The 27,509-nt window shown below is 40.8% G+C and overlaps 1 protein-coding gene and 1 long non-coding RNA gene across 6 annotated transcripts in view; one reads left to right on the top strand and one right to left on the bottom strand.

Annotated features, from left to right (window-relative positions):
* Positions 1 to 19,524, bottom strand: part of PPP4R4 (protein phosphatase 4 regulatory subunit 4) — a 103,727-nt gene extending 84,203 nt beyond the window's left edge. For all 5 annotated transcript variants that reach the window (XM_042235416.1, XM_042235417.1, XM_027957357.2 and 2 more), the window contains exons 1-2: positions 19,280 to 19,524; positions 17,713 to 17,786 (exon numbers count right to left, since the gene is read on the bottom strand). In XM_042235416.1, the coding sequence (XP_042091350.1) occupies positions 17,713 to 17,786; positions 19,280 to 19,399 (194 nt within the window). In that variant the 5' untranslated portion in view covers positions 19,400 to 19,524. The remainder of the gene's footprint in view (positions 1 to 17,712; positions 17,787 to 19,279) is intronic.
* Positions 19,525 to 19,790: 266 nt separating this feature from the next.
* LOC114109132 (uncharacterized) lies at positions 19,791 to 27,237 on the top strand. The gene is made up of 2 exons (XR_003585817.3): positions 19,791 to 19,879; positions 23,149 to 27,237. It is a non-coding gene; the product is annotated as an uncharacterized LOC114109132 (long non-coding RNA).
* The last annotated feature ends 272 nt before the right edge of the window (positions 27,238 to 27,509 follow it).

The raw sequence follows: 27,509 nt of genomic DNA, 5'->3' as shown, positions 1-27,509 counted from the left end.
TCCAGGAGAATCTTCCCAACCCAGGGATCAAACCCAGGTCTCCCACACTGCAGGCAGAATCTCTACCATCTGAGCTACCAGGTAAGCCCATGTTTACATATAGAGCTAACCAATAAAACATATGTCATTCTAGAACATGAAGAAATATTTTTCTTGAAGGGAAAAAAAAAAAAAAGGAAGCCACGTCTACTTACCCACCTGTATACCAAAAGAAATGAGTAAAATGCTGAGATTTTTGACCCTCCAGCAAGTTTCGGCTAATCCAATATTTAAAAACCATTTTGACTAAACAAATGTTTTCTCACTAATGTGTCTATCAGTAAACTACAATAAGCCACGTGAATATTCCTATTTAGTAAATGAAAGATTTAATCAACTTAAATAGCAGAGATGAGGAACAGGGATATTCCCAGGTTTTTAAACCTGTGACAGTAAGTATTGACGCTGGTGCCACTTATCTGAGATAATTAGGCAACTCAAATCAGGAAAGATCTGATGGAAATGATAGAGCTAACAATGCAGATATCTGAGAAAACATTAAAGCAGAAGGAACAGCAAGTGCAAAAGTGCTGAGGTAATGTGTACTTGGTATATTTAATGAACAGCAAGGATGGTTGCAGTATACAGCAAGTGAAGAAGAGAATAGTAAGAAGTGAAGTCAGAGCTGTAATGAGGAAAAAGAAGAGGTCACAGAAGTCAGGCCAAGTACATGCTCAAACCATAATGGAACTAAATTAGAAATCACTAACAAAATAAGTATGCAGAAAATCTCCAAACATTTAGAAATGAAATAATGCACTTCTAAATGACTCATGAGTTTCATGAGTCAAAGAAGAAATCTTGAGATAAATTAAAATTTTTTCAACTAAATGATAATGAAGATACAACATATCAAAATTTGTAGGATGCAGCTAAAGGGAAATTTACAGCATTAAAAATGCACACATTAGAGAAGAACATTCTAAAAATCAATAATCTGAGCTGCCCTTTAAGAAACTAGAGAAAGAAGAGAAAATTAACTGCAAAACAAGGAGAGTGAAGGAAATAATAAACATTAGAATAAAATCAATGAAACTGAAAACAGGAAAACATTAATAATAATGATGATGAAACCAAAAGCTGGTTCTTTGAAAAGATCCATAAAAACAAACAAACAAACAACCTGGTAAACCTCTAGCTATGTTAAACAAGAAAAAAAGCAAGAAGATACAAATTAGCAAGATCAAGAATAAAAGATAGGTAGGACATCACTACTGGGCCCACAAACATTAAAAGGGAACATTGGTGAAGTGAAGTCGTTCAGTCGTGTCCGACTCTTTCAGATCCCAGGGACTGTAGTCTACCAGGCTTCTCTGTCCACGGGATTTTCCAGGCAAGAGTACTGGAGTGGGTTGCCATTTCCTTCTCCAGGGATCTTCCTGACCCAGGGATCGAACCCAGGTCTCCTGCATTGCAGGCAGACACTTTACCCTCTGAATCACCAGGGAAGCTCAAAAGGGAATATTAGCATAGCATAATTTGATGCCCATAAATTCAATAATGCAGATGAAACAGAGTTAAGTATCCAAAACTATCAAAACTCACTCAAGAAGAAATAAATGAGCCCAATAGCCCTATATCTATTAAATAAATAGAATTTTCAGTTTAAAACCTTTCAAAAATAAAATTTCAGGCCCAGATGGTTTAATGGGTGAATTCTACCTAATATTTAAGGAAGAAATAATACCAATTCTAGATAATCTCTTTCAGAAAAATAGAAAACCACCTCCCAAGTGATTTCATGAGCATTCTTCTAAAACCAAAAACTAGGCAAAGATATTATAAGAAAAGTGCAAACCAGTTCTCTCTCATTAAAATAGATGTTAAAATCCTCAAAAACATTGTAGCAAATAGAGCCCAGAAACATAAAATTAAAAATTCACCAAGTAGATTTCACCCCAAGAATGCAAGGCTGGTTCATCATTTGAAAGCTGATCAGTGTAATTCACCATATTAAAGGACTCAATAAGAAAAGTCATGTATATTATCAATAGATTCAGAAAAAAAAATTCAACAAGATTTAATACCCATTCATGATAAAAACTCTCAGCAAATTAGGAAGGAATAGAAAAAACTTCCTTAACTTAATGATATCTATTAGAGGCTTTCCAGGTTGCTCAGTGGTAAAGAATCTACCTGCCAAGCAGGAGATGCAAGAGACGTGGGTTCAATCCCTGGATCAGGAAGATTCCTTGGAGGAGCAAATGGCAACCCACTCCAGCATTTCTGCCTGAAAAATCCCGTGGAAAGAGGAGCCTGGTAGGCTGCAGTCTATAGTATCACAAAGAGTCAGACACAACAGGGCACACAGGTATTAGAGACTTACAGCCAACATCTTATCTAACGATGAGAGACTGAATGTTTTCACCCTAAGATCAGGAGCAAGGCTGAAAGATCCTCTCTCACCACTGAAACAGTGGAGGAATCTAGCAGATACAACATTAACCCAAGTGATCAGGATTAACATCACCAGTGATAAGTCATACTGATGTCATGTACCCCTGAAATGACAGGATGAGAGAGGCATTTCAGTGCCTCTATGATACTCTTTCTTAAAGGTTATACCTCCAATCTAACAATGAGAAAAACATCAGACAAACACAAGTTGAGGGGCATTCTACAACATACCTGACTAGTACTCTTTAAAACTATCAAGATCAAGAAAAGCAAGGAAAAGACTAAGAATATGTAACAGCCAAAGAAGACTAAGGAGCTACGACAACTAACTGCAGTATCCTGGGCTGGATCCTGAAACAGGAAAAAAGAACATTAGTGAAAAAACTGGTGAAATCCAAACAAATTCTAGCACTTAGTAAACAGTGTTGTACCAACGTTAATTTCTCAGTTTTGACAAATATACCATAGCTATGTAAAGATGTTAGTTTTAAGGAAAACTAGTAATAGGAATACAGTAACTATTTTTGTAACTTCTCTGGAAATCTAAAATAATTCCAAAATTTAAAAACCTTCTTTTAAAAAAGTAAAAGGGTAGAAAAAGATATACTGTGTAAACACTAACCAAAAGAAAGCTGGAAAGAGTATATTAATATCAGATAAAGTAGACTTCAAGCAATATTTCTAGGGGTAAAGACAAACATTACATAGCTATGAGAGATTATTTCAGTGAAAAACATAACAACCTTAACAGTATATACACTAATTACAAAAATCAAAATACATGAACTACTGGTAAAAATGATATATGTGAAAGAAGGAGTAGACAGATCTGTTAGAGACTTCAATATTCTACTATTTTAGTTAGTAGAACAAATAGAAAATATTCTTAGAGATATAGAAGATCTGAAAAATATCAACCAACTTGACCAACTGACATTGATAGAATATTACACCCAACAACAGAATACATATTCATACACATGGAATAATTACCAAGACTGACCCATGCTCTGGTCAAAAAACAAACCTCAGTATATTTAAAAGAAATGACATCAAGCAAAGCGCTGTCTGTGACCATTACAGAATTAGACTAGAAACAGGAAGATATCTGGAAAAATCCCACAAACAACTGGAAAATTACGCAAGATATGCATATATACCAACCACAGGTGTAAATCATCTCTCCATATCCACTGTCATGGGGATGGAGCTACATGGGGAGATGCCTTCTCCTCCACATTCTCAGGCTGGACTTTTGTGGGTCCTTTCCCCCTCCAAGAATGTCCATTAAGCAAGGAAATATAGTTCATACGTTTATTACAAAAAGTATTTCCAAGCAAATGCAGCTTGGAAGCTTGTTACCAAGAGAATTTTCATGACTATTCTAAAGTCATCAGACTCCTCAGCCTAATTTTTCACCTGAATATGTAAATATTTTTATGCTAGCCATATAACTCTCATTCTGCCCCAAACATACTCAAACCAAATCTACAGAACTCTTTAAAGAAAATATTGTTGTACTCTGATAGTTTTTAGTAAAAAATGGCATTTTCAGATTCATTTTAACACTACTACGTCTACTCTTTAAAGAACATAGGCACTTTCCTGAACTATGAATATCTTCTTCAAAAATGACCTTTTAAAAAGAGCTCTGAAACTGTTCACCTATCCAAGGTGAAGATCCCTTATATAGATGTCCATTAGCACCGCCTAGTGGAGCAAATAACCAAGGTTCAACATCTTTTCCTTATCTTCTTAGAACTGAAGACACCTGCTGAAGCAAGATGGACTCTTTTGAAGAAACTCAGAGAGACAGTGAAGGACAGGGAAGCCTAGCATGATGCAGTTCATGGGGTGGCAAAGAGCTGGACACAACTTAGAGACTGAACAACAACAACTCATCATATCACCTGGAGTAAAGAGGAAACAGTGTTTAAAGAACTTAAGTGACTTGAATGTGACTGCAGAGACACCAGGTCCCCTGATCCTGGCCCTTTTTCTACTACATACTATAGCTACTTGGGGGGAAAAAATTAACCTCAACACTTACCTTATACCACAAACAAAATTGAAGTGGAAATGAATCATAGACCTAAAATCAAGAGCTAAAACCACAAAATTTCTGAAAGAAAGCATAGGAAAAAATTTAATGACCCAGATTTGGCAAAGATTTCCTAAATATAACACAAAAAGCACTAACTATAATGAAAAAAAAAATCACTAAATTAGACCTCATCAAAATTAGACCATAGCAAAGCAAAGAAACTTTGCTCTCTAAAAAATAGGTATACTTAGAAAAATTAAAAAGCCACAGACTGGCAGAAAATATTTGCAAAGCACATACCCAACTAAAGGGAGTTCCCAGGTGGCACTGGTGGTAAAGAACCCACCTACCAATGCAGGAAACTAAGAGACACAAGTTCGATCCCTGGGTCGGGAAGATCCCCTGGAGAAGGGCATGACAACCCACTCCAGTGTTCTGGCCTGGAGACTCTCATGGACAGAGGCGCCTGGTGGGCTATGGTCCATAGCGTCGCAAAGATTTGGACATGACTGAAGCAAACTGGCATGCGCTCATATTCAACAAATAGGCAAAAGATTTAAATATACCTTTACCAAACAAAATATATGTGTCTGACTCATAAATACATGTAAAGATGCTCAGTGTCCACTGATCATTTGGGAAATCCAAATTATAAATACAATGAATACCACTACTCTAGACCACTGGTAATACCACCAGAATGCCTAAAACCAAAAAGAAACTGCTCATACCAAGTGTCAGTAAGTATACATATTGAGCAGCCCAAACTCTCATACACTGCTGGTGGAAATGTAGAAGTGTACAATCACTTGGAAACAGTTCAGCAGTTTCTTAAAAATGGAAGCATACATTATACCTACTATATACCCAGCCATTCCACTCTCCAGCTGTTCCCCAGAGGAAAGAAAGCACATGGCCACCCAAAGATCCATAAATGAATGTTTACAGCCACTTGGTTTGTAACACCCCCAAACTAGAAATGATCCAAATGTCCATCGACTGATGAATGCATAAACAAAATGGACTGTATCTTTAAAATGGAATTATCAATAATAAAAAGGAATGAACCATTGATACATGCAACATCTTGAAAATTATGTTGAGTAAAAAGAAGCCAGAAGAAAAAGTAGCTGCTATATGATTCATTTCTATAAAATTCTACAAATTGAAAACGTATCTATAGTGTCAGAAGGCAGATCAGTGGTTGCCTGGAGTAGGGAGAAGGAATCAGAAGGAAGGGAAAGAACATTACAAAGGAGCACAAAACTACACTGAGGAGTGACGGCTGTGTTCATTATCTTAACGGTGATGATGCTTTTATGGGTGTATATATATATGAAGTGAAAGTCGCTCAGTCATGTCCAACTCTTTGTGACTCCATGGACTATACAGTCCATGGAATTCTCCAGGCCAGAATACTGCAGTGGGTAGCCTTTCCTTCTCCAGGGGATCTTCCCAACCCAGGGACTGAACCCAGGTCTCCTGCATTACAGACAGATTCTTTACCAGCTGAGCCACAAGGGAAGCCCATATATAGATATACATGTGTGTGTGTGTATATATAAATGCATCAAACTGTATGGTTGAAGTATGCGCCAGTTATTTGACATCAATTATACCTCAATAGAACTGAATGAAAAAATATGTATTCATCCTATGACCAGCATTCCATTCTCAGGCACTAGCCAAGAGATAGGAAAACATATGCCTACGTTCTAGAACAGGAGAATTTGCCACTGAAGTATACTGACAAAAAGCAGATCATCTGTTGCCCAAGCTCAGGGTAGAGGATTAAATGCAAAGGGGCACCATCTGGGAGACAAGATTTTATAACTACAGGAATTCTCAGGATAGGAATTTTCCCATACATCCAAAGTAAAGGATGTTCTGAATTGTCAGCAGTTTATTTAAAAGACCAAGAACAGTTATTCTTTACCGAACATGACTCTACATCAAGCATTGTGCCCTCCACATACATTCCCAAATCTTAACAATCCTACAATGTAGGTTTTATTATTCCCAGTTTAGATTAGGAGGCTTGGACCCAAATAAGAAACTTAGCCTAGGTTTCTCAATAGCTAAATGAGCAAGTCTCGGCCTTGGAGAATAAATCTGGTATGTCTTAATATAAAGTATTTCTGACACTACATACTGCCTTCTCAATGCCCAACATACTTATTAACTAGAGATGACTTCTAGTCTACTAAAATTTAAGAAAAGTGTGTTTGCTTCCTTAAACAAGTACCAATACTTCCTTAAACACAAGTATTTGCTGGTACAATGCCACTCATTCCCCAGAAGATGCCTAATACAAAATAAGTACTCAATAAATATTTTGTGTGCCTGAGCTACCAGAGAAGCCCTTTTCAACCCTAGAAAGTTATATTTTTGGAGAAAAGTTGCTGCAAGTACTTTTGTATTCTTTTTACTTTCATTTTATTAAATATTTCATTTCTTTCTAACTATAAATTAAGATCATTACTGAGATGAAAACATTATGAATTCTAATTTTCAATGAGGAAATTTAAGAAAGTTATTATAAAAAATAAAATGTACCTGGAAATTAAAGGTAACTGAAAATAACTGGCTTAAATGCACTTCTCCATTTTTTCCCTTATTCAACTTGCAGAGTTATTGCTTCATGTAGTTAGAAAATTGTAATGTTTTTTGAAGTAACTTTCAAATGGTGATTAATTTTCCTCTTATGCACAATGGTTAAATACAATTTATATTTTACTAAGTTGATTTTTAACTTAGTTTTTTTTTTAAAAAAAAAACCTCCTCAAATGTCAGTATATGATTAAATGACAATTTAAGTGAGAAGTGATTGTAAAATAATTAATTATTGGGAGAGATTTCTTTTTTCAAGTTAGTGTCTGTCTTGAAAGTAAGGCTTAGAAAGCAGAAGTGTGGATTTAATATCTTCTTGTATCTTATATCAGAGAAGGCAATGGCACCCCACTCCAGTACTCTTGCCTGGGAAATCCCATGGGCGGAGGAGCCTGGTAGGCTGCAGTCCATGGGGTCGCAAAGAGTTGGACAGGACTGAGCGACTTCACTTTCACTTTTCACTTTCATGCACTGGAGAAGGCAATGGCAACCCACTGCAGTGTTCTTGCTTGGAGAATCCCAGGGACGGGGGAGCCTGATGGGCTGCCATCTATGGGGTCGCACAGAGTCGGACACGACTGAAGTGACTTAGCAGTAAGCTAAATTAATTTTTTTTTTTTTTTTTAAAAAAAAGCTAAGATTAGAGCATCTGGTCCTATCACTTCACGGCAAACAGGGGAAAACTGGAAGCAATGAGAGATTTTATTTTCTTAGGCTCCAAAATCACTGCGGATAGTGAGGGCAGCCATGAAATTAAAAATTCTATCCATACTCTGATGATATATCTTGTATTTTAATTTGAATACCCAGTTTGCTGTTGTGCTATCTCTTTGAATGAAATACAAATCTTTTGAGAGTGCCATGGGCAAAAAAAAGATGCTTGTTCCCTGGAAAAAAAGCTATGACAAACCTAAACAGCATATTAAAAAGCAGAGACATCACTTTGCTAACAAAGTTCCACATGGTCAAAGCTATGGTTTTTCCAGAAGTAATGTACAGAGTGAGAGGTGAACCATAAAGAAGGCTGAGCGTTGAAGAATTGATGCTGTCAAACTGTGGTGCCAGAGAAGATTTTTGAGAGTCCCTAGGCCAGCCAAGAGATCAAACCAGTCAGTCCTAAAAGAAATCAACCCTGAATATCATTGGAAGGACTGATGTTGAAGCTGAAACTCCAATAATTTGGCCAACTGATGCGAAAAGCCAACTCATTGGAAAAGACCTTGATATTGAAAAAGACTGAAGGCAAAAGGAAAAGGGAGAGGCAGAGGATGAGATGGTTAGAAGCATCATCAACTCAATGGACATGAATTTCAGCAAACTCAGGGAGACAGTGGTGGACAGGGGAGCTTGGCGTGCTGCAGTTGTCCATGAGGTTGCAAAGAGTTGGACACAACTTAGAACTGAACAACAACAACAACCTAAATTCATAAAATTTATTCTAAAGTAATTGCTAGTTGCATTATAAATCTCCATTATTAGCATCTCTGATTTGGAGGGGGAATTACACTGTAAAACATCTGCATACAAGGATATAATAGATTTTGCTATTATTTCTGACATCATTACTACACACCAATATTATAAAGTCAAAAAGGTGGTGACTGAAGAACTAAGAATGAACACTTTCTCCCTGCCTCTCACACCTGGTGGCCAACAATGGCCAGCAAAAGATATTGCAAAAGGCAAAATATCTATGTTGAAAGAGGTATAAATTTAAAGATCACTGAAACACTCACGCGTGCGTGCTCAGTTGCTTCAGTCGTGTCCAACTCTTTGCGATCCTATAGACTGTAGCCAGCCAGGCTTCTCCATCCAAGGGATTTTCCAGGCAAGAATCCTGGAGTGGGTTGCCATGCCCTCCCCCAGGGGATCTTACTGACCCAGGGATCAAACCTGGGCCTCCTGCATTGCACTCCTCATCACCATTGAGCCGCTGGGGAAGCCCTTAATCCCCTTCATGTGACCCTAATTCTAAGAGTTATGATTTTTACCATTAGTTGAGTCAACACTTTAAATAATAATGTGACTACTAAGAAACCACCATGCAACAAGATTGGGAGCAAAGCAATAAAACCCCAAATTTTTACTGGGAACTAATTAGATAATTCTGGGGACAAAATTCAGTCTCCTTGTGCCTCACTTAGCTACGTCTCAAGTGTCAGCATGAACTAATTGTTCGTGAAAATAAATATATACATACATATATATATACATTTATAACATACACACAAATATATGCCATAATATAGGTACATTGCAGTTACGGACCTTATCCTGCATTTTATTTGAATCTTCATACAAGCATTTGTTTTAGCATTACTTTATAGTATGTTTTCTCATAGAAACCTATAGGTATTTTTTTATTTATATTTATTTATTTGGTTGTGCTGGGTCTTACAGCACATGGGATCTTCAGTCTTCATTGTGGCATCTGAACTCTTAAGTCGAGGAATGTGGGATTTAGCTCCCTGACCGGGATTGAACCCAGGCCCCCTGCATTGGGAGCACAGAGGCTCAGCTACCGGACCACCAGGGAAGTCCCACATGTAGGTATTTAAATAGGGTATCGAAAAACAGCTATATTAACAAGATGAAAACTGCTCAAATCTCTCACAATTGCATCCTGTTATTAAGCTCTAGGTCTTCCCAATGACATTATACGGGTCACCTTTACATTGATGAAAATAGTTTACTCTTTATTTTTAAGCTTTTCTTAAAGATCCCATGAGAGCATTCCGCTTTCCACTGATGTCACAGAGAGCCTTCAGAAGCTTCAGTAAATAGGAAAAAAAAGAAACAAATGCCCCCCATCGTTGTTCTCATAGCAAAAGATAAGCAAAAGGAGATGGAAAATAATCTTCAAACCCCTTAGATTCAGAGATCTAGTACTTTTCCAAAACAGGGAGTTCAGGGTTTGCCAAGGACTTAAATAATGAGGCCTCAGCGATGATGCAAGACATACAGCTGGAATCCATTATGTACGCCTCTAAATATATGAAACAGTGATCCTGCTTATCCTAGGAAGAGAAAATGAAGATGCCTCCAATTTCTATGCACAAAGGCAAGAAATCTGTGCATCACTTTCACACTGGATAACTTGGATGATTTTTTAAAAATAGGACCCTTGGAATCATTAAAAAGCACAGCGACTAGAGATGGCACCCTTGAAAGAAGACCTTCTAATAACCAAGAGTCTCCTAGCCAAGCCATCTAGCACAATTAAAAACTAAGTGTAAAAATTCATGGAAACTCTCTTACACATAAAGAAAAAGTTGTATGACATAAGTAAATCAGATACAGAATAACAGATAATTATATGGGCTATTACATAGGTAGTTCGTTATTGATATACTAGAAATTGCTGTACTAGAAAGTTTATCACTTTTGTTTCCTAAAAAACATAGGGTGAGACCACTCATGCACTGCTGGGAGCAGTATAAACTGTGCAAGCACTTGGAAAGATGGTTTAGCAGTATCTTCTAAGTGGGACATATGCATATGCTGTGACCAGTTCTACGTCTATGAACATAACTAAAAGAAATGCATGTGTATCTTCACCAAAGACCTGTACAAGATGTCTGTAGCAGCATTATTCATAACAGCCAAAATCTGAAAACAAATGTCCACCAAGAGTATATATGGTATGTTCATATAACAGAATATCACACAGCCATGAGGATGGACAATCTATTTCTCCATCCAACAATATGAACAAATCTCTTTTCTAAAAGGTTGAGCAAAAGTAGCTAAACAAAAAACTGTATATTCCATGGTTCTTACTATATTGAGCCCAAACTCAGGCAAACTAATCTATGCTGTTAGACGTTAGTATAGTCGACACCCTTTGCAGGGAATGGGGGAAACTGGGAAGGGTACAAGACAGGCTAACACAACTAGACAATCGGTCACATCCTGTTTCTTAGTCTGGATGCCGGCTGTATGGGTGTTTTTGAACTTCTGAAAGCAAACAAGCTGTGTATTTCATGATGTGAGCTCATTTATGCATATGCTCCAAAAGTTTGTTTTAAAAAACAAACTATATGTTTATGACAGTACCTCTTTAACTGAGATTCTTAATCCACTATTTTCTGTTTTTTAGAACAGAACGGTTAAAGGAGAATAGACCAGACCAGAGACCAAACTCAATACAGAGACGAGAGGAATATTATGAGTATCCAAGGATAAAGCAAGGCCATCACAGCGCATGCTCTGAAAAGGGATCGTATATCTCTCAACAAGGTGTTAGAAGACTCTTAGCTAAGCAACACTCTCCACTTCCCTGGCAAAGACAAGCTGAGAGCTTAGAGCTAATAGACTGCTCTCTGAAATACCCACACGCTTCTGTTCTAGCCAGGTGAGCTGTAACCAAGAGTCAGCTGTGTTTGTTCTCAGACCAGTTTATCCCAATTTACTTGATACCACAATTACATAATTTAATTAAATATTACATAAACATATGAATGCGAAGAGTCGTTTCTATGACAACTAAATTGAAAGTTTTAGAAAAACTCAAAGATAAGTTGCCAAAGAAAACTGTTATTGAATTAGGAAGAACAAGACAACTTGCAAAAGATGAGCAAAAAAGATCATAAAAATCTAAAACAGGCTTTCAGACTGCTTCAAAAGCATCTTTAAATTCTCAACTTTAAAGAGACCTGACCTTGACACTCTAAATGTATTATGGAAGTATTTATGCAAGAAAAAGGATTATGAACTGTGTTAAGCAGACCCTGACTCAAAAGGCAATGGATCTACAACAAAACTCTGACAAACAAAGGTATGAAATACTGAAAGTATGTATCAATTTTATGATTCCCCACATTAACCAACTCCAGGAATTACCAACTATTCATCTCAATTGTGAGGTATTAAAAGTTGTGATGTGTCTCTCATGTACAACAGTGGAGAAAACTGGGTGAGCAATCCTGGCTATTCAAGACCCGCCTCCTCCACCCTCATCTCTCTCTCTCTCTCTCTCTCTCTCTCTCTCTCTCACACACACACACACACACACACACTTTCTCTCTCAACACACATCCCATAAGCACCCCACCTCACCAAAACAGTACTAACACACACACACACTTTCTCTCTCTCTCTTACACACACCCCATAAGCACCCATCTCACCAAAACGGTACTAAATGGCAGAAGTCATCAAAAATGAAAAAAAATCAAGACAACAGTAAAGGCAAAAGAAGTGTGAAGGTATAGAAGATCTTGGAAATAAGAGCATACAGAGGAGGTTTTCACACATTTCCCATAGGCAAATGGGATAAGTACTTTTTAAAGATAAAACAACGAAAAGCAAGCCAGTAGCAAAGCTAATTACTGGAGTTCTTTCTTCCTCATGACCTCATTGCTGCCTTGTGCTAGTCTTGAGTGCAAGAGTTCCCAGGATGTGCTTAGCAACAGCCACAGTTTACAGGTTTTTATTTTCAGATTTGGCAGAATTCTCAGTCTGTGCTTTCACTAAGGGGAGCACTTACTATTTTCTTAATTAAAAGGCGGGCTGTGGGGGGAAAGAGGGGAGCACAGAAGGGAAAAAGTTCCTAATTGAAGATGTACTTTATTTGACTATCCCTAAAAGGCAAAGTGCAAAATGTTTTAAAATTCACAGTGCAAAGTGACAGATGGTTTTAAAGTGACTGTAAAAGAAACCAACATAAAAGTTAGTTTAGATACATTAATAAAGCACATTTAATGCATAATACAAATAGCAAATATTGCTTAAACAGGCTGATCTTATCATCAGTTTAAAACAATTATAATATGTAAAGATTCTGGTAAATACCATTAGCAAAGGGGACTTCCTTGGTGGCTCAGTGGTAAAGAGGCAAACCTGCCAATGCAGAGGACATGGCTTTGATCTCCGGTCCAAGAAGATCCCGCGTGCTGTGGAGCAACGAAGCCTGTGTGCCACTACTGAGCCCACACTCTAGAGCCTGTAAGCCAGAGCTACTGAGCCTGCGTGCTGTAACTACTGAAGCCTGTGAGCCTAGAGCCCGTGCTCTGCAACAAGAGGGGCCACTGCAATGAGAAGCCCCTGCACCACAACAAGCAGTGGGTCCCATTTGACAGCCCATGAGCAGCAACAAAGACCCAATGCAACCAAAAATTAATTAATTACTAAAAATGCAATGAATCTAAAAATACTATTAGCAAAGGAAGCTAATAGATTATCTATCACAAACCTGTTGATAGACTTTACTTGCCTGTTACTTTATCTGATTATTGGAAGGCAAAATTAATACTGCTATCCTCTTTTAAAAGTCTGAAATGTACCTTGAGCAGGTAAGTAGTAAGGAATTAGGGACATGGTACAGGAAACAGAAGGAAATTCATATTAATTGGGTTCCCGTTTGGTGTCTGGGGCTCTACACAGAATACAACAACACTGTGAAACAAGAACTACTATTTTCCACTTAACAGATGAAAAAAACTAGGACTTAACAACCATAAATCACTTGCCCATGGTCGCACAGGCAGTAAATGGTAGAATAGTATACACCCTAAATCTGATTCTATGGCCCACAAAACAAAAAAATCAAAAGTTGCTGAATTCACCAGGCATTTTTTGGTCATCTTAAAATAAGTAAATAAATACACCTTATTCCATTAAGAGGTATATATTTATATCACAGCAAAGAATAAGAAAGAACCAAAACAGCAACAACAATAAAACACAGCTTGCTCTCCAAGAGCTTAGTCTATTGAAGAATATGTATGCACACTTTTACGTTAAGGAATACCAAGGTATGCAGCCACTAACTGATACAGGAGCTCAGAGAAGCCTGAGATCCATGTGGTTTCAGCAGACAGGAAAGGTCTTATGGAAGATTCAAGACTACAGCTGGATCCTGGCAATGGAAGATGCTGGAGAGGTGTCAATATAATGAAAGGTATTCCAGGGAAGGGGAAGAACAGGGAAGGGGAAGAACAGTGAAGGATGGACGTGATATATCTAAGTAACAGTGAACAGAGCAAGAGGACTGCTTCAAGAAGGAAAGACTGAGTGGAAACAACTCACGTGTCTATCAGCTGATGAATGAACAAACAAAACGTGATATACCCCTATGGTGGAATACTGCCCAGCAATAAAAAGAAAAAAAGCACTGACACACGCTACAACAAGGAAAAACTTTGGGGAAAAAGGCAGAAAAGGCCACATACTGTATAATTTCATTTACATAAAATGCCCAGAAAAGACAAATCCATAGAGAAAGTAGACTTCTGGTTCCCAAAGCCTGGGAAGACTGGACGAAAGTACCAACACAACAGGAAAGTGACTATTAATAGGTAAAGGGTTTATCTTGGATATGATGAAAATGTTCTACAATCGTGGTGACGAACCCACAACTGTGTGAAAACACAAAACCATTCAACTAAAAATGGCATATGAACTACATCTCAATCAAGCTTTTAAAAAGAAAAGCTGAAGGCCTAATGGGACATCCCATTGCACAGCTAAGATGGAGTCACTTATGCCAAATTAAGGATCTGCCTGCCATATCTATCTGGCAGACAATTAGATATGTGAGTAAAGGCTTACCTAATGAAAACAGAGTATACAAACTTAGGACCCTTCTCTAAAAAATCCATTCACCTGCTTTAAGTACACTTCTAAAATATATGCCAAACTCACAAAGAAGGGAGAGAACTAGAAGATGTTGTAATATGATTTTGACTAAGCCACAAGCTGTGACTATTAGGAAAGCTGTTTTGCTTCGCAGCTAAACGCCACAGACGGGTACAGCAGCACCACATTTATGCAAAACCACAAAATCATCTGTGTCAAATCTTCAAATAGTGTAATGTTCTAAACTTAATTATGAAAACAGCATTAATAATTGATCTGTCATATTTTAGGGTAAGATAATGAACAGTGTAATTTGGTTTTCATTGGACAGCAGTCCAATATAATGCCTTTTTAGACACTACATTCAGTTTAAATGCTATCAGAACCCCCACTAATATAAAGCATCTCCTACTGATATTTACACATTTGACTCTGAATTCTAAGGTAGCTTAATCTCCAGAATAGATGTAATATACAAAAATAAGACAGCTTAAAAAAAAAATCTGACATTCAAAAGCAAGGAGGAAAATTCTGGGTAGAGAATATCTAAAACAGAGGAAAAGGTAATGTACTCAAAAATCAACCTGAAAATCATAGGAAATAAAAAGAACTCAGTATTAGATTTTACAGCATTGGGGAGTACAAATAGGAAAAAAAGGAATACATTACATTTAAAATAGAAGGCTCAATACGTGAGACAAGAGGCTTTAACAGCTTTAACAGAGGCAAAGTTTGGAACACGTCCATAAGACAATCCCACACCCTTCCCCTGAATCCCAGGGAAGAAAGAACCTTTCAGGCAGGCCTCGTGTTCTCTCTTCAGGAGCTGTCCTAAAGGTGAAACCCCACTTTCCCCCAGGAGGGGGTGCGATGGCAGGAATACAAAAAAAGAACTTGGCTGGAGGACCCATGCACAACCAAACTAGTGTTTGCCTTTGGAGTCACCTTGCAAACCTCCTTCAAGGTAGATGAGCCACAAGAAACTAAAGGAGGTATCAGATTTCTTTCCAAACTCTCTTGCCTAAGAAGGAGAGGCCCCATCTGTCTCTGTAAGGGCTTTGTAAGTTCTAGAACTGGGTGAAACTCATGTCCTGTGTCCAAGAACCACTGACAACTTAGACGACCTGGTTCGCTAACAACAAAAGCAAAACAGAAAATAAGCTATCCTCAAAAAGAAGCCTTGTCACAGATACCTAGAATGAGGTATCCGTTGTCGCAAGTAAGTAGAGCAAGACTCTCTATTTCCTAATTGTAAGCCAGCGTTTATCTGGAGAGGATTCAGTAGGAGTAAGTAGGCAGTGACTTCACATCATCAACTGCTGTATGCTAAAAGAAGCTTACCCAGTTTTCACCAATTGTCTGCCTACTCCAAACAAGAGAATTGTGGGAAAAGGCAGATGCTTACAACTTCTGTTCACCATATTGGATATGTTCATCATTAAGGAATAAAGTACTTCAAATATTACACAATTATCAAAACAGGTTAAATGGAGCATTCTCTATGAAACATCAAAAACACATACTGCCAATTCATACATAAATAAAACCATTTTATTTTAAAATAAATAGGTAGATAACACCAGAAACTAATGCAACACTGTAAATTAACGATACTCCAATAAGTGGCTTCCCAGGTGGCGCTAGTGGTAAGAACCTGCCTGCCAATGCAGGAGATGTTGGTTTGATCCCTGGGTCAGGAAGATCCTCTGGAGGAGGGCACGGCATAGTATTCTGGGGTGAAGAATCAGAGAATCAGACAGAGGAGCCTAGCGGGCTACAGGGTCGCAAAGAGTTGGACACAACTGAAGCAAAATAGCAGCAGCAGCTTACTCCAATACAAAAATGTTTTTAAATAATAAAATAAATAGAAATGATGAGAGCAGGCTACTATAAACCACCAAAAGAGGAAAGGAAACATCGACATAAAGTCTAAGATCCAGTAACGTTTTAAAGTAACAGAATTATTGAAGAGAATGGTCTAAATTATAAGCATGCTAAAATTCTGACTTAAATAAGAACAGAAGCCAAGATGTCAGAATAAGAAAATGAAAGTCAAGGAGAGGGTTGCTTTTTTTAAAATGGAGGAAAAAAAGAAAAAAAACAGTCATTCAAAGAATGTCATGGGACTAGAAACATGATCTATAAAACAAGAAAAGAACAAGAAACTTTCCAGCACCTGAAACTGGCAAAGCAGACCTGAGCTAAGGAAACAAGGATAACAAATATTCCAAGGAGGTCAATAGTACCAGTTTTCAAAATCTGATTCCAAAAAACAAAAGTGAAAACTAAGTTGCCAAAAGGGTAAAAAGAAATGTGCAAGAAAAATGTTAAAACAATGTACACAAAATACTTTAGGAAAATTCCTATATCTGAAGTATTTTTACATATTCATTAAATGCTCACATTAGCTTTTAAACTTAAATCCACAGCACAATTTTTAAAATAGCTGAAAGAAATCTTGTAAATATTTGTCATAACCATTTGGCGTAAGCAATTCTGTAGAGCTTATGAGATGAACCTTAACTGAGAGTAGACTCAATTAAATTTTAAAATCTCTTAGGCAAAATTATAAAGCACACATAGCAAAAGCAATATAAACAGGTTATCCTGAGGAAAAAAATTGAACTACCATATTTGCGGATTTTTTTCTGCAAATACCATATAAAGTTCAAACTCTAAAATTAACTTAAAATTAATCATTGGATATTCTTTAAATTCATCTAAATTTACTGGCTCTTATGTGAACACAACCAAGGCTGCAAGATATTTTTTTTTAAGAGATTTAACTCAAATCATGAGTTGTTCTGTTCCTCCTCCAAGCAATATTCTATAAGCTAAGTACCTTACTTGATTTCAGTTCTGAAATTCATAAGCCCACATCTAAGTCTAATTTATGACATAATTAAGTACTGTGCATGCAAAGTACTCTGTTCAAGTGGTTAAGTAAATCTTAACATAACCGTAACATGACATTTCAGAAATCATTTGTGGATGCTGCCACAGGAAAAGAGAAGGAATTATCACAAAAAGACTTTACGAAATACCTGAGCAGATAAACAGCCCTTTCAATATCACTGAGGTCTTCATCAACTGTCAATCTTTCTATTTCTTCTGGTGTCTGTCAAGTGTAAAACACAAATTATGCACACAAGCATCAGCTCAAGTCTTGCCTCCAGGGACCCTCCACGAGTGCAGACTAATGAAAAACTTTCGCAATTAAGCATTATCCTTGAAAACTAATTAAGGGGTCTGCCACCCTCAAATCACAGATATCTCTAATGGTTGGGTTTAGGTGGTGGAGTTTGGGGGGGCTCTGGGGCTTTTTTTTCCCTTTTGTTTACTCTTCTAGCTTCTAGACTGAAGCCTGAGAAACACAATGTGACTTCAGAACCTTGCTGAAATCAATTGTATGTGCATATGTAAAATATGTACGTAGTTTTCATCTCTAATATCTAAGAGTGTTTTGCCAGCATTTCCATCCCAGGAAATGCTTAAAAGGGGTGGGGGGGGGGGATGAAGACTGCAGCCAGCGGAGGGAGAATGAGAAAGACGAAATCTGGATTGGGGGAGGGAATGGAATAAACTCTGGGGCTGGAAGGAAATCAAAGATATTGCGGCAGGTGGGAGCGAAAAGAGCTAAAGGTGCAATTGCGGGGGTCGGTGGTCGGTCAACTAGGTTTGGCAGCAGTAAGGGTTGGAGCCTCGGGAAGCAAGATGACTTTGCGGGGTGGGGGAGCTAGTGGCAGGTCGGGGCGGGGGGGGGTGCCTAGTGAAGGCTGAGGATTGGGGAGCAGGGTCTCTGCTAAGAGTCTTGGAGGGGCTGGAAGGAAGGGACACGTGGTGACTCAGGATCGGGACAAAGGGTCGAGAGGGCTTTGAAGACGGAGAGCAGGACGACTCCAGGATGGGTGTGGGTGGGTTGGGAGGTGAAGTGGGGGCCTTGGGCTTGCTCATATGAGGACGGAGGTGGGAGGGGGGGGCGGAGTGGGATCTGAGGTATCTCTGGAAAAGGCAGCGAGGAGAGTCGGGGCCGTGTTAACTGAAGACTGGGACTAGGTCCACAACCCCGGGCAGCAGCAGCACCAGGGAGCCGAAGCGGGGGGAGGGGGAGCCCCAAGGAGAGGACGCGGGAGGCAGCGGGCTGCGGCTGTGAGGGGCAGCTCCCGCAGGGCCCAGGAGGAGGGGGCCGCGGCGGAGGGGCCCCGGGCCGTGAGAGAGGGACGGCGCGGGAGAGGACGCCGAGCTGGCCCGAATCGAAGGGGCTCGGCGGGCCGTTCCTGAGGTGGCCGGGTTGGGGAAAGGGCCCGGGGCGGGCAGGGCCGGGACGGGCAACTGGAAAAGCCAGAGCGTCTGAGGGGTCGCGGGCTGGTCCCGGGCGCCCGTACCTCAGGGCTGGGGGTCCAGGCTGGGAGAAGCCGAGCCGCGTCGAAGAAGGGGGGCCCGAGAGGGGTCGGGTTAGGGTAACACGGCCCTCGGGGACTGAGGGGGGCGGGGGCGGGCAGCAGGACTCTGAGAGGGTCCCGGGCCGCCTCGTGAAGCGAACGGGCGGGGGTCGGGGCAGGGGCCAGCCGCCGGGCGCCCTGCGGGCAGTTCCTCCTCCCCGGGGCGCACCTTGAGGCTCCGGCGGACCGGCCTCTCGATGATGGTGAGCTCCTGCAGGTCCTCCATGTAGCCGAACAGGCTGTTCTGACTGAAATCCATCGCGGTGGCGGCGGGCGACGGCGGATGCATGGACCGCCGGGCCCCCTCGCTGCCCGGGCCGGAGCGGTCCCGGGATGCCGGACGCTCACAGCCCCGCGGCCGCCCACCAGCAACACTTTCTCCCGCTCTCCGCCGCCGGAGCCGGGCGGGAGGCTAGCGGGCGGCTAGCTGGCGGCGGGAGAAGGAGCGCGGTCGCCGAGGGGGCGGGGCGGCCAAGGCGAGGGGGCGGGGCGAAGCGCGCGGGCGGGCTGTGGGGGCGGGGCCGTGCCGGGGTAGGTGCCCGCCTCGGCCCCACCCCCTCCCGGGCACCCGCTGCCGGCGGGCCGGACGCAACTGCCGCTCCGCGTCCCCTCGCCGCCCTCCTCGCCCCTTCGCCCCGCCCCCGTCAGAGTGCGCGCCTGCTGTAGTGCATGCGCAGAGCCTCCTACCTACTGCAGCCGGTGGAGGTGCTGTGGGGTCTGTAGACCCCGGACGGAGATGAACCAATAAGTGAGGGAAACAAAGGGGAAGGTGGGTTGGGATCTTGGTTAACTTGCCGGAATTGTGGTGCGGTTATTCGTGGGACCGCCCACCCCAGCGCACGAGCTGGGTAACTCTGCTTTGTCCTTGGGGGAGGGTTGTGTACGAAAAATAAGCAAATAGAACTTGGGGTGTGCTAGGTTGTTGGGACGGGTGATCTGGGAATACAGTCCTGGAGGGGTTAACGTAGGGAGGGCAGCCGTCAGAAAAAGGACTCCTGAAGACACTTAAAACTGAATTTTAAAACAGGATTTTTCCAAGAGAAATTAGAGTAAGCGGATTCCGGGTTGAAGCCTGAGCGTCTATATGGTTGTAGAAAGTGCGAAGTAGAGCTTGGAGTGCAGGGAAACGGGTGCTTGACAAGGTAGAGAGGTAGGTCCTTAATGGAGAAGAGTCCAGGCAGCGACGTTGAGTTGCTTGCATTTTTATTCTGTTACGAGTGGGAAGCGATGGGAGAAGTTAGGGCAATTTGGGGGGACCTCAGAGACAAGAGTTTTGTTGATCATACTCTTCAGCGCCCGAGAGTCAGCAGGACCTCTTTTTTTTATTATTATTTTCCACTCATTCCCTCTCCACGGTCGTTTCTCTACCCGCCTCCTGTATGCATTCTCTCTTGTTTGATGTGTCCCAGTGCATGTATGTATCCTCGAAAGACAGTGCTTTTGGTTTAAGTATCTGTTTCGAATATACATGAATGCTGTTGTGATAAGAACTCATTCTGTACTTTTTTCCTTCAACATAATGTCTAAGAGAGCTATTGGTGGGGCTTATCATATCAGGAGTTCCTTAACTGTCCTTTAAAAGTATTTGAATTGGGGATCTAGCACATTTTACTTATAAGTTCTTTAAATAATAAACTGGTTGCCAGCAGTACCTTGTTATCACAGAAATGCTGGAATGGGTATTACATGTGTCTCTCATGGACCTTGAGGGAAGAAATGGAGTTGCTTGCTCATAGAACCTACACTGCTTGGTTTCAGTCTGCCCTGGTACTCTCTAGGATGGCTTTGCACTCCACCAATGAAGATAGGAAGGTTCCTGTCTCTCCATTTTGTACATTAACTTTTGGTATTATGTCCCAATTTATATTAATCTGGCATTGGTAAGGGTTTCCCTGGTGGCTCAGATGGTAAAGCATCTGCCTGCAATGCAGGAGACCCAGGCTCCATCCTTGGGTTGGAAAGATCCCCTGGAGAAGGAAATGGCAACCCATTCCAGTATTTCTGCCTGGAGAATTCTCTGGACAGAGGCTACAGTCCACAGGGTTGCAAAGAGTCCTACAGGAGTAGTACCACATTTTAATTTTCTTGATTTGTTGTTTAGTCGCCAAGTGGTATTGGATTCTTGAGATACCATGGACTATAGCCCATCAAGCTCCTCTGTCTGTGGGATTTCCCAGGCAAGAATACTGGAGTGGGTTACCATTTCCTTCTCCAAGGGATCTTCAGGACCTGGGGATCAAACCCACATCTCCTACTTGGCAGGCGGATTCTTTACCACTGAGCCACTAGGGAAGCCCAGTTTTCACAATTAGGGATAACTATTTTTGCATATATTTAAGAGTTACAGAGATGTTTTTCCTTCCGTGAACTACCTGCTTACATCTTTTGGCTATTTTTCTGCTAGATTTCCTATTATTTTTCTGAATGAATTTTTAAAGTTTCTTCGGTTCAGTTGCTCAGTCGTATCCAACTCTTTGCAACCCCATGGCAGCACACCAGGCTTCCCTGTCCATCACCAACTCCTGGAGCTTGCTGAAACTCATGTCCCTCAAGTTGGTGATGCCATCCAACCATCTCATCCGCTGCCATCCCTTTCTCCTCCTGCCTTAAATCTTTCCCAACATCAGGGTCTTTTCCAAGGGGTCAGTTCTTCGCTTCAGGTGGCCAAAGTATTGTGCTTCAGCTTTAGCATCAGTCCTTCCAATGAATATTCAGGACTGATTTCCTTTAGGACTGACAAATTTGATCTGCTTGAAGTCCAAGGGACTCACAAGAGTCTTCTCCAACACCACAGTTCAAAAGCATCAATTCTTTGGTGCTCAGCTTTCTTTCTTTATAGTCCAACTCTCACATCCATACGTGAATACTGGAAAAACCATAGCTTTGACTAGATAGACCTTTGTTGGCAAAGTAGTGTCTCTGCTTTTTAATATGCTGTCTAGGTTGGTCATAGCCTTTCTTCCAAGGAGCAAGTGTCTTAATTTCATGGCTGCAGTCCCCATCTGCAGTGGTTTGGGAACCCAAGAAAATAAAGTCTGTCACTGCTTCCATTGTTTCCCCATCTATCTGCCATGAAATGATGGGACCAGATGCCATGATCTTAGTTTTCTGAATGTTGAGTTTTAAGCCAGCTTTTTCACTCTCTTCTTTCACTTTCATCAAGAGGCTCTTCATTTCCTCTTTGTTTTCTGCCGTAAGGGTGGTGTCATCTGCCTATGAGGTTATTGATACTTCTCCCAGGTATCTTGATTCCAGCTTGTGCTTCATCCACCTGGGCATTTTGTGTGATGTACTGTGCATATAAGTTAAATAAGCAGGGTGACAATATACAGCCTTGACATACTCCTTTCCCAATTTGGAACCAGTCCATTGTTCCATCTCCGGTTCTAACTGTTGCTTCCTTACCTTCATACAGATTTCTCGGGAGGCAGGTAAATTTCTTATATATTCTGAATATTAACCTCTTGTCAGCCTTGGACATTGCCAGTATCTCCCAGTCTTTCTTGCATCCTTTTAGCCTGGTATTTGCTCTCTTCCAGTGTAGGGGAAGTCCCTATTTTGATGTACTCAGATGCATGCCATTTCAGCTTTGTGAAAACCTTTTTGGGATCTTGTTTGAGGATCTTCTGATACTCATGGTTGCAAAATATTCTCCTACATTTCCCCCTCTTTTGCTTCACATTTGTACATAACACATGTCTTAATTCATCAAAAGTTCACCTCCTATGTACTGCAAATAGGAATTCAGTATTACTTTCTGCACATGCTAAGCCAGTTTTCCCAGCAGTACCCACCAAACAATCTATCTTTTCCCTACCAAGACGTGATGGCATCTGTGATGTAAGCCAAGTCCCCTTAGACATCTGTCTCTGTCTAGGCTCTCTTTGCTCTTCTGTTGACGTAGCTCAGCTCTTATACCAGTGCTGCACTGATTTTATTGCTGTGATTTTTTTTATTAATATATGTCCTAATATCCAATAGAATGAATCCTCTCACTCTTTGCCTCTTTTCTTTTTCTTTCTTTTTTTTTTTTTTTAGATATTGCCTTGAAGATCAAAGCAAAAAATGGTCAGGAGTTACCCCAAAGCTGCAAGTCAGGTTTCCTGGTCCCTACTCCACTAGGGAGAATTCAAGGGAAAATGAAAAGGGGTGGATCTTGATGGAATCAGGATGGAGAAAAAGCAAAGACACAATGAAGGTGGTTTTCCTTAGCTAATATCTTGTAGCCTCCGTCTTCTATGAATTTTCTGAAATTCTCCTTTTCCTTTTTATTTGTAGCTGCTACTAAACAATACTTGTAAGCTTTACCCTGTTTCAGATAAGAAGTGTTATGTTATCTCCTATTTGAATTTTGTAACAGCATCCTCTGGGACTTGCTGCTGCTGCTGCTAAGTCACTTCAGTCATGTCCGACTCTATGCGACCCCATAGACAGCGGCCCCCGTCCCTGGGATTCTCCAGGCAAGAACACTGGAGTGGGTTGCCATTTCCTTCTCCAATGCATGAAAGTGAAAAGTGAAAGTGAAGTCGCTCAGTCGTGTCTGACTCTTAGCAACTCCATGGACTGCAGCCCACCAGGCTCCTCCGTCCATGGGATTTTCCAGGCCAGAGTACTGGAGCGGGGTGCCATTGCCTTCTCCTCTGAGACTTGAGGCTGTTCTTAATGAACAATTGAACACTCTGACACAGCTTTCGTGGACAGGAGGTTGGTGAAGTGAAAATACTCAGGCTGAAGAGTTGCACCTGCTGTAGTTACCACCATGTGGTAGAAATAGCCCACCTTGCCAGGAAACCTGAGTCCCAGTCCCGAATCTGTCAGGGACATGCAGTGGAATGACTCTTGGCGCCCTCTTTTCCTTATCTGAACTGCTTTGTTACAACTTGTCTCAATGTTTCCTCAGGGCAGCCATGTGAGGTACAGAAGAGATGCACTACTTTTCCAATTTTATAAAGAAACTGAGGTTCAGAGAAGTTCTTTGGTTAGGCTTGAGCAGCTAAGGGGAGGTAGGTTTACTTATTAGTTCTGTCCCTTGAACAACGCCATGGTGGTTGGGTGCATGAACTTCGGATCCCAGCTGCCTGAGTTCGAGTCCTGGCTCTGCCACTTCCAGCTGTGAGCAAGGTACTTAATCACTTTGTCCCTCGCTTCACTCATCTATAAGACAGAAATAATGAAACTGAAAGTCACTCAGTCATATCTGACTCTTTGAGACCCCATGGACTCTACAGTCCATGGAATTCTCCAGGGCAGAATACTGGAGTGGGTAGCCTTTCCCTTCTCCAGGGGATCTTCCCAACCCAGGGATCGAACCTAGGTCTCCTACATTGCAGGTGGATTCTTTACCAGCTGAGCCACCAGGGAAGCCAAAGACAGAAATAATAGTACTGGCCCTTAACACAAAGTCATGTGAGAATTAAATGAGGTAATATGGGTACAGTCCTTAGAGAAATTCCTGGCACACAGCAAGCATTCAGTGTCTGCTATTATTATTGTTTTTACCACCAGATCAGTGTTCCTCTGTTCCCAGGTTCAGGAAAGATTAAATACATTGTGCTGAATCAATTATTGTGAGAGGCAGAATGAAGCTGTCCCAAAGATGTCCATATCCTAATCCTCTATTGTGTGACTGTGTTACCTGACCCAACAAAAGGGACTTTAAATATGTGACAGTTGTTGTTGTTTAGTTGCTAAATCATGCACAACTCTTTGTGACCCCATGGACTGTAGCCAGCCAGGCTCCTCCGTGGGATTCCCCAGGCAAGAATACTGGAGTAGGTTGTCATTTCCTTCTCCAGGGGATCTTCCGGACCCAGGGATCAAAGCCATATCTCCTGCTTGGCAGGCAGATTCTTTTTATTTTTTTACCACCAAGCCACCTGGAACGATGTCACTAGTTTAAAGATTTTGAGGTGGGAGGATTTTCTTGGATGATCCGGGTAGGCCCAATGTCATCATAAAGAGTCCTTACAAGTGAAAGAGAGAGGCAGGAGGGTCAGTGTCAGAGTGATAGGAGGCAAGAGAAACTTGACTAGCCATTGCTTGGAAGGTGGAAGAGAGCACACGTGGATAGCTGGGAAAAAACAAAAACAAGCTTCTAGATTCTCCAGGTGGAAATGCCATGCAGCTCCTGCAGCCACCTTGAATTTAACCCAGTGAAACCCAGTTCTAATCTCCGGAACTGTGAGATAATAAATTTGTGTTTCTCAAGCTACTAGATTGGTGGTAATTTGTTACAGCAGCAGTAGGAAACTAATGTAATTATAATATGATAATGAGAAAACTATTTAAATTAGATTTCTAATTGAGACCATAGGCAAAATCATTTTCAGGTGAGTAAAAAAACCGAAGACAAACCTTTCAAAAGTTTGGAAGAAAATATAGAAGAATAGTTTTATGACATCATGGAGAGTTTTCTTATACAAAAAAAAAAAGATTATAATATATAAAAGATTGATAAATGTAACTACTTTGAAATTTAGAACTCAATTCATCATAATGCACAAGAAAACCTGCAAATCAGGAAAGGATATTTACAATAAAATAGCCATGGAAAAAATGCTGTCTAGAATTAAGAACTCCAAAAACTCAGTAAGAAGACAGCTAAGTGGAAACACCGGCAAAATATATGAGCGACTGTTTTGCAAAAGAAAACTCACTAATAAACCTATGGGAAAAAGCCCAGCCTCATTAATAATCAGGGGAAGGTAAATGTAGACACCTACAGAACAGGCACAGATTTTAAAAGTCTGACGGCATCAGGTGTCTGAAGGATGTAGAACGGAGGGGACTCTTGCACACTGTTGGTGGAAATGAAAATTGTTGTAAGCACTTTGGAAGCCACAGCATTGACTTGTAAAATGGAATTTACCTCTTCAAGGTATGTACTATGTACCCTAGAGGAATTCTTTTCACACTTGCACAGAGACATGTACAAGAAAGTTCACAGCAGTGCAAATTGCAATTGCAAAAAGCTGGTAACAATTCAAATACCCATTAACAGGAGGATAAATTAATTATATTACACTCTATCAGTGGAAAACTGTGATGATAAAAATGAACCCCAACTATGTAATTCTACAAAAATAAATCTCACAAAGGTGTTGAACAACAAATGCAAATTGCCAAAGACTACATACAGTGTTATACTATTTATATAACATTCAAAAGCAATACTATATGTAATAACTGCATCCATGACAAGTCGCTTCAGTCATGTCTGACTCTTTGTGATCTGACGAACTATAGCCATCCATGCTCTTCTATCCACAGGATTCTCCAGGCAAGAATACTGGAGTGGGTTGCCATGCCCTCCTCTAGGGGATCTTCCTGACTCTGGGGTCGAACTCGCGTCTCATTTCTCCTGCGTTGGCAAGTGGGTTCTTTACCATTAGCACCATGGGAAGCCCCATGTGGTTAAAATGTTGATAAGGAAAAGGAGATGATGGATAAAAAAATGGAGCCTTTTGTTAATCTCTGGGACTGAGATGTGATCAGGGAGGGGCACATAGATGTTAGTGACGTGTTTGTTTTCTGTTACAGTTTTTTCAGCCATGCCCAAATCAGCATGTGGGATCTCAGTTCCCAGACCAGGGATGGAGCTCACCCTGCAGTGCAAGTGCAGTCTTAACCATGAAACCCCCAGGGAAGTCCCAAGTGATGTGTTATTTTTAAAACTGGGTAGTGATATGTGAGTGTTTTATTGTTAGGCTTGAAATATACATATGTATTCCATATCATGTTTTATGCATGAAGTATTTTAGAATTTTTTAGATCTGGGAGGTGATGTGGTTTCCAGTCATAGCATAGCCACTGCATTCATCCAACCATTCATTCAAAAAATATTTCAAGATTATACTTTATATGTTATATTAAGCATTAATCATAGCTATATTATAGGCACTGTTCTAGGTCTAGGGATTCATAGCAAGCTAGGTACAGGTCCTACCATTAAGGAGTACATACCCTAGGGATAGCAATAGAAATTGATCTAATAATTGATATAATTAAATAGATAACTACAAACTGTAATAATTACTATGGAAAAAATACAGGGAGCAGACTGATGGAGGAGGATCACCTCAACTATTTTTGCATAAGTCAGAAATAAACTTCTATTGTGTTAAGCCACTGAGAATTCATGTTTTCTGTGACTGCGGCATAGCCCATCTGTCCTAATGAATAAAAGATTCTAGGGGCACCAGAGTGACAATAGAGAGACGAGCTAGGAGATGATAGGAGCTTGGACTAGAGTCATGATGATAGAGATGGAGCAATGTGAACAGATTCAAGAGAGGTTTTGGAGGTAGCTGGGGATGGATTAGAGGTGGAGGGGTGGGGGTGAGGGAGACAGAGGCATTAAGGATATTTCCAAGTTCTGCACTTGTGCAGCTAGCTGCATG

This window comes from Ovis aries, chromosome 18 (genome assembly GCF_016772045.2).
Source record: "Ovis aries strain OAR_USU_Benz2616 breed Rambouillet chromosome 18, ARS-UI_Ramb_v3.0, whole genome shotgun sequence".
NCBI lineage: Eukaryota > Metazoa > Chordata > Mammalia > Artiodactyla > Bovidae > Ovis > Ovis aries.
The sequence above is the reverse complement of the archived record's forward strand: the minus strand, read 5'-3'. Positions and strand labels throughout refer to the sequence as shown.